General features: G+C 48.8%; 1 protein-coding gene across 2 annotated transcripts in view; it reads right to left on the minus strand.

Annotated features, from left to right (window-relative positions):
- RhoGEF3 (Rho guanine nucleotide exchange factor 3) overlaps positions 1-7,214 on the minus strand; it is a 548,785-nt gene extending 541,571 nt beyond the window's left edge. Inside the window, exon 1 of one of the 2 annotated variants that reach the window (XM_070090286.1) lies at positions 613-7,214. In XM_070090286.1, the coding sequence (XP_069946387.1) occupies positions 613-6,893 (6,281 nt within the window). In that variant the 5' untranslated portion in view covers positions 6,894-7,214. The remainder of the gene's footprint in view (positions 1-612) is intronic. The other variant, XM_070090287.1, reaches the window with a different exon arrangement.
- Positions 7,215-8,115: the final 901 nt, after the last annotated feature.

Genomic DNA, 8,115 nt, shown 5'->3' on the forward strand with positions numbered 1-8,115 from the left:
ACTCATGATGAAGATAACAAGTTATCTTATACCATCCAGCTTCCAGTTTATTGTATTCTATTGTGTTTTATTCTTTTGTATTAGATCTATTTTATTTTAATATTCAGGCGTAGTCGTTACCATTAAGATCACCAATAAAGAATAAAAAAAGGCACAATACCGTGACTGGAACAATACACAAATAACCCGCACATATGAGAGAAGAGCTTACGACGACGTTTCGGTCCGACTTGGACCATTTACAAAGTCACAGTGACAGAAGAGGGTGAGACAGTGTATATTTTGAAGAGTGTAGACAATGAGATAAACATACTGGCCAACAAGTCTCCTCAGCCAGCCACGTCACGCCTCATCAACTCTGATGCCAATTTCTCCAAAACAAATAATGAATTTACTAAATGTTTGACGATCGCCAGTCAGATAAAATTTGACCTCAGAGAAACTCTAACAGTCTCCAATATATCCGAACGTAATAACAGAGGCAGGAATATGAAGGATGTTTTAATGTGTGATGAAACTGTTATGATTTGAAAAGCAGAGATTTCCAAGGCCAGCAGGTAAGATGGGGCAACAAGACTGTTAAACTCAGCCAGGTAAATCGCTGACACTTACCTTGGCAGAGCAGCCTTGAAGCCTGTCAGTCCGTACTTGTCTGACAGGAAAGACTTGGGCAAGGAGAGAGAGCGCATTTGTTTAGCTGGCTCCTCCTCGTCCTCTTGAACTTTGTCCTCTCCTCTCTCTTCCTCCACCTCCTCCTGATCTATCGTCTGGTCTTCTTTACCAGTTGGTTTAGAGAGGGATTTACTCCTTCCCTGCTTGAAGATACCCACGAGTTCGTGCGGTAACGCAGTCCCGGCATAGGCTTGTGGCGCCGCCGACGGGATACTGTTACTTCGGTTAGTTCGTCCAGGACGATCCAACGTCGCGCTCTCGTAAGTGACTCTCCGAGGTCCATGGGCGGCTTCCAGCCGACGATGGGCTCCCTGAGGACCGTTCTCTGGTGTTGATGGCAGAGTTATCTTGATCGCTTCCGTGCCGGAGAGAGATTGACTCCGACCTTTCTTTTGGAAGAACGAGAAGATATGTCGGCCCTCAGATCCAGACTGACTCTGTTGGCGCCTTGCCCTCGGACTGTCAACCTGTGGCAGTGGCGGCATGTCCTTCTTGGAGTACCTCCATTTGTCGCCCTTGTTAGAAGCGGCGGAGGATGTAATAGTGTTGGCATTATTGTTGGTCAAGAAGGCTAGTGCCTCGTGGGGATCCGAGTGAATAGCCTTGTCGTTAGATAAAGTCTGAAGAAGTTCATCGAAGTCTTTATCGAGCCAACTCTGATCTATGAGAAGAGAATTACGGGTGCTCTTGTTCTCATCGCCTTTTATTTTCTTGTATTCATTTTCTAACTGGCTAAGCAGCTCACGACTTTTAGACAAGCTTTTCCGCAATCTGTTCTCCGCACAGACGTCGTCAGGACCACAGAGCGACAGATGACGCTGGAATAAGCGATGCGACCCACCTGAAGGCGCACCATTAACGTTGGAAGTGCTGTGAACCTTTCTGAATGAACTCTGCTGAGATTCAGACGCAGTCGAGTAATCTCCTGGGGAATTCAGATTGGTCACGCTGGTCGTGGTTGCGGGTCCTCCAGAGTAATAAGAATTATCTTGAAGAAATGTACAGGAGTTGAGACCGAGAGATCCTGTGCTGTTCTTCCTACCGTAAGCTTTTGGTGTAGGTGCTCCTCCAACGAGCTCACTGGTGCTTACTCCCGCCGGAGCTGGGCTAACATATGGCTGGTCCAGGTCCATAAAATCCACATGGTCCTGATCAACCCTGAGGTGGTTAGGGTTACCGTGGTGCCTGCGAGCCAGCTCTTCCAGGGTGGGAGAAATGTCCTGTGAGGACTCTTGAGGAAGAGAGAGCTTCCTGCCTTGGGATAACTGGTGCGTTCTCGCCTGTCCTGAAGAGCTCTCAATGATGGAAAAAAGTGACAGAGGAGTCTTAGACGGGGGCGTCCGTGGAGTAGATGGGCTTGCGGGACTCATGGAAGACGAGGATGACGACACGGACGTGGGCGTGGCGGGCGTAGCGGGCGTGGAGGGTGACAAGGAAATCTTCAGCGAGGTAGGGGACATGGGAATCGTCGGTGTGAAAGGGGACAAGGGTGTCTTCGGCATGGAGGAAGACAAAGATGTCTTACCCGTGGAGGGACCCAAGGCTGTCTTACCCGTGGAGGTGGACAAAGATGTCTTACTTGTGGAGGTGGATAAGGGGATCTTACCCATGGAGGTGGATAAGGGGATCTTCGGCATGGAGGGTGGCAAGGGAATTTTCTGCGTGGGAGGTAAAAAGTGGGTTTTCGGTGCGACCTTTAATCCAGATTCAGAGTTACGGCGGTTGAGGGGAGGGTAGTCGGGTTCACCTGAGTCTACCGACGCAGCTACTTTCTTGAGCGTGGCAATAATGGCGTCAAACTGGTCCGACAAAACATTCCCATTAATTTTCAGGTTTTTCAGCACCGCAGAGTCTATAATGTCAGCCAAAGAAGTTTCCAGACGCTGAATTAAATGACTTTCCTCGTCAGCTACATTCGCCCTCTTCTCGTTGCTTCTGTTGTCCTCGATTTCATTCAGACATTCTATTTTGCGAATCGTTTGCATCTTAGGATCCCTCGAAATATGTACGACGGTGTTCTTTCTCAGTTTGTCAATAGCAGACTGGGAATCCCTCTCCACCCTCACTCTGAATGGAGTAGGCTGGGGTGGCCCTGGGATGCTTCTGTTGTCCTCATACACAACTTGAGATTGAACTGGTGAGGCTCCCTCACCTTGACCGTGTTGTCTACCTGCCCTACCACTCTTCTCACGGTGATCTTCCTCCTCCTCTTCTGCCTCATAGTCACCTTCCTCTGTATCCTCTTCACTACTCGAGGCCTCAACTTGAATGCCCTTTTCTTCTCTTCTTTTAGGTTCTGCCACAATGGAGACTTTGGTAACCTCTTTTTTGTCTCTATTTTCTGTATGCCTTTCGTTGCTTCCCATGATATTTTTATCGCTGCTGCAACTTGGCAGCTGTCGGGTTGAAACAGAGCGAAAGGAGACATTGATACCAGGCAGCTGTCTGTTCTCTGGAGCTTTAATACTTTCAGTGCAGGCGATGCGGGAGCTGCTACTGGCACGAAGGTTGCACGCTGACGGCTTAGGAGGCAGACAAGGCTTTGTTCCTCTCGGTAATTGCAAACTAACTGACCGCTTTACTGACACCGGTGACTTTTCCATCCTGTTCAACAACTGACTACTACTGAGAGAATGAGCATGGACAATATTCACCTTATTTTCTTTACTGTTTGACCCACACGCCTCGACAACTGATTTGCCGATCTTTGAAACTATCGTCATGTCCTTGTCATTGGCATCAGATTCTCTGACTGCAGCTTTTGAGTCCGGGTCGGTTATAGCAGGTGTCTGTGTGTTCACACGTACTGGTGTAGACTTACCATTATGTTCCGTTAGTTTAGAATCCGCTTTATTAAACTCATCACTGTTTGATTTTGATACCGTCGAAGCTAAAGAACCTGATCCTACTTTCTTGAGGAGACTTGGGCAAGGGGAGGAACTGTACTTCTTGCGTTCACCATCAAGGGAACACTGACTTCCATATAAAGGAGAGTTACAGCCGGAGTCTGTGGTACTTTCTGTCCTCTGGGAATCAAAACTTGCTCTAAATAAGTTATTCCTTGATCCCAACAGAGAGTTTTTGGAGCCAGACTTGTTACGGTTGTATAGATTGTGGCGGACAACAACCAGTGAAGTCTTGGAGTTGGATTTCTTTTTGCTGAGGTTGGTTCGGCTACCACTCATGACCCTCCTGACGATCCTGGCCCGGCTAGCACCATCGCCCGACACCAGGGAGCTCTTGGGTCCAGAGTAAGTGCGGGTGAGGCTCGTCTTGGGCGTGAGGTGTGAGGAACTAACACTCAACGTTCTCTCCAGCTTGGAGTCACTGACTTTTGGAGTGTCACTGGCGTTGCGGCGGGAGCTACTTAGTCGGGATACTGATGAAGTCAACCTGTTGCTTCCCGGACGTAACAATCCTGATGTCTTATCAATTTGGGAAGAAGTTTTAGGTAGACAGGAAGACGAATTAGTTCGTGAGGCAGCCAGCGCTCTCCAGGTCGCCTCGTTTTGTCGGTCAGGAATGTCGTTGTTAACGGCGGTGGGTGACGCCTTGCTCAGGTGTACCGAGGAGTCTCCACCGGTTCTGTTGTTCTCCTCAGCTTCAGCAGAGTCGGGGACACCAATGGACTCTGTCAATTCCTTCGTTGGATTGTCCTGCTTTATTGACGTCTGTCGCACGCCTTTATTATCATGTATGCGATCCTTAACCGAGTCATTTCCGGTTCGCTGTCCAATGGTGGGCCTCCCGGCACTGGGTCGTGGAGGGAAGACTCGGGACGAGATTTGCGACGTGTCACTCTTGCTGGGTTTACAAGCCACGACGGGAAGTTTAGAGGCAGACTTATCTCTGTGCATGGGTGGTGAGTCTCGCCGGGAGGGACTGGGAGACAGCCTTACCTGGTACAGAGCTCGCGGTGGTGGTCGACGAGACAGTGGTGTGGAGGGAGGCGTGCGAGGATCCACTAGTGGTTCCCGCCGCCGTACCGCACTGGGGGTCTTCCTCGACGCTGCAGGGGAAGGTGCTCGAGACCCCAGCCTCGGAGATCTTCCACTGGAAGGAGAGCGAGCAGAGGGGGAGGGAGATGTCCTCGCCCTGTACGAGACGCCTCTTGCATGTTCCTCAGCAGCGGTGGTGTGGGTCAAGCCGCCCCCGTGACCTGGCAGGGAAGCCCTCCTTGGATGCGAGACCAAGCCACTGTCCTGCCCAGCACATCCTGCAGGGGACACTTGAGCACCAAAGCTACCTCGTCGACCCACCTGGGCTGGTGAACGACTCGTAGACGTCGATGACAACCTGCTTCCCGATGCTCGGCGCCCGGCGCCTCGACCTCGGCCAGTGGCCCCTCCAGCAGGAGTCGCGGGAGGCACATCTCCCCGTGAGTTACGCGGAGGCTCCCCACCTCGCCCCTGATACACGGGAATGCCCGACACCTTGCAGGGCATGTCACAAGTACACTCACTCTCACAAGCACCATGCCGGTACTCCAACCATGGTTCACTCTCGCCAGCTGTTACTTTTACACTCGTCTCATTGCTCTTCGTATTGATCACACTGTATATTTCACTGCTGGCACTGTGTACACTGGAGGGTGTGACGGTGCTGCCTGGGCGCACATGTGCACGTGGCAAGGCGCGCGATAATACTGAGGCTTCAGCTCCCGGCTGGCCCAGTGCTCTACATGTTCCACTGGTCCAGCCCTCCGGTCCCCCGGGCCACGCCCCCTCATCACGCCCCCCCGGCACTCCTGCCGCTGACCACTCTTCCCGTCGCGCCTCCTGTGGCCCAGCATGAGGACCTAGTAGGTCTACAGACAGAGGTGCACCTCTGTTTGTGTGTGTTGCAGAGTGTCTATTATCATACCTCAGATGCTGCCACTCCAGTCTTAGGCTGTCGTAGTCTATATGGGTAAGGGTGTGGTCAGCAGTGTGGCCCGGCAGTGTGGAGGCCGTGTGTCCTGGCAGTGTGGCCGCCCTCTGGCGGTGGTGTGCAGGAGACTGGCCGCCCTCACCACAAGCTCGTTGCTGCAACAGGTGATCCTTGGTGTTGACATCACAGGTGTGGTGTGTTGGTGTGGTGTCACACACACCTCCATCACTCCTGCACCACACTTTCATCTCCTGCCACATCTTTTTCTGCTTGTGCTGCTTCTTCTCATTTCTCTCGCGATAATGTGACTTTCGGTGCCTTGTGGAGGAGTGCAACGGGGCAGGTGTACGCTGGGGCACACTCATACCCACACACTGGCCAGGCTTACCTGTGCCCACTCCAGCTTGCTGCCCACCACCCTCCCCCGTCCACTCAACGCCCGGGTACATTTGACACATCCATAACATATCGTGAGGCTGAGCCACATATGTTGTGTTGTCTAGGGTGATGAGAGGGCAGTAGTGGGCGGAGGGTGGGTAGTGTGGGCGGCGAACGCCCCACCCCTCGTCCTGTCTCAAGTTCCACCCACAATCACAATCAACAGGTGATGGCCTCGCAATATTAAGTCTCGTAATCACACCTTCCTGAGAATTATTAACCGCCTGCTTCATCACCTGCCCCTTCACCTCTCCCACCTGAGGTTCCCAGATATCTTTCTCAACCCAGTAGTAGCCCATGGCGTCCCTGCTTGCTTTCTCCTCCTGGTAGTTGCCCAAACACTCTTCCTGCAGCCAGTAGCGGCTCCTGAGCCGTGCCAAGTCCTGTCCACCCTCAGGAAGATGTGGGCAGATGTTGCTCCTCACCCCAGCCAACGTTTCTTCTTCAACGGCATTACCGTAGGTGTCGTAGTAAAGGCTGACCGGCACTTGTCGCACCTCCCCGAACTCGTCGTTGTCGTCGTCATCAGTCCCTGGGTACAATAATATAACCGGTGGACTGGAGTACAGAATCTGATTACCAGGTCTTCCTAGTTCCTGCGTGAAGGCTCTGGCAGTCAGTATCTGCCTCTGCTCTGGTGTTGTTCTCGCTCCCAAAATAGACTCCCTCGGGGTCACTAATATCTGGCTTTTATCTGGCGTTCCCAGTCCCAAATCAGGGTCCTTCGGGGTAACCAGTTCGTTGTACACGGCGGGGTTAACTTTACAAGTCGGTTGATGGTCTGTCGTGTGTGGTTGTGATGTCAGCAGCTGACCTGCTTGCTGACCTGCTTGCTGAGTGTGGTCGGGGTCAGAGGTCGTCGCTCGTTTCTTACGACGCCATGGATAGCGCTTCAGAGTGGACTTCAACTTCATTTGTAATTACTTGGCTTATTTGTTGGATTTAAATCCTATCGACTACACGTGGGTCGCTAGGGTTACACTAGTATCCTGCACACCACACCAGCCAAGGATGCCCTCATCCCTAAAACAAGGATTAATACAAATTCCCAGTGTGTATAAAATATACACTCTTCCCGATGTATACACTCTGTGATTACTTATCAACGCGTGATTTATTCCCTGAAAGAGGAAGCGCAAGAAACATGACGGTTCACTGGCATCTTAAAATTTGCATGTGCTGAAATTTCGGTTCTTACCAGTGTAGATTTCAATATTTTACCAGTGTAAATTTCAATATTTTACCAGTGTAAATTTCAATATTTTACCAGTGTAAATTTCAATATTTTACCAGTGTAAATTTCAATATTTTACCAGTGTAAATTTCAACATTTTACCAGTGTAAATTTCAATATCTTACCAGTGTAAATTTCAATATTTTACCAGTGTAAATTTCAATATTTTACCAGTGTAAATTTCAATATTTTACCAGTGTAAATTTCAATATTTTACCAGTGTAAATTCTGTTCTACATAAAGTCCACTTAATGAGATCATTTTTTTTTCACTTAAGTTACACTTTAAAAAGTTTGGCTACACTAGTCTCACTTAACACGTCTTAATTCAATGTTTGATCTATAAGTCAAATTTTCGCTTCAGTTTCTGCAGAAGTAAGTTGAGTGATGCTGCTAACTTGTCGTCAATGCTGCAGTCATCTAAGACGCAGCAACATCTGTCGGTAGCCATGTTGTACAAGTGTTCAAGAGGTGTTCACCAGGGAGTCATTTGAGCACCAAGCATCCTACATGAACACTGAAGACTTTCTCCACACTCATCTTGATACACGCCCATTCCATCACGCCCACTTCATCACGCCCACTCCATCACGCCCACGGCCAGAGACTCTGCTGCACCACGACCTCATCCGTCATCTGGAAAGACAAGAAAATTGTCTTTAACAAGAAAGAAAACAAAATTCTCATTTATAGAATATATATATATATATATATATATATATATATATATATATATATATATATATATATATATATATATATATATATATATATATATATATATATATATATATATATATATATATATATATATATATATATATATATATATATATATATATATATATATATATATATATATATATATATATATATATATATATATATATATATATATTACAG

This window comes from Cherax quadricarinatus, chromosome 31, assembly GCF_038502225.1.
Source record: "Cherax quadricarinatus isolate ZL_2023a chromosome 31, ASM3850222v1, whole genome shotgun sequence".
NCBI lineage: Eukaryota > Metazoa > Arthropoda > Malacostraca > Decapoda > Parastacidae > Cherax > Cherax quadricarinatus.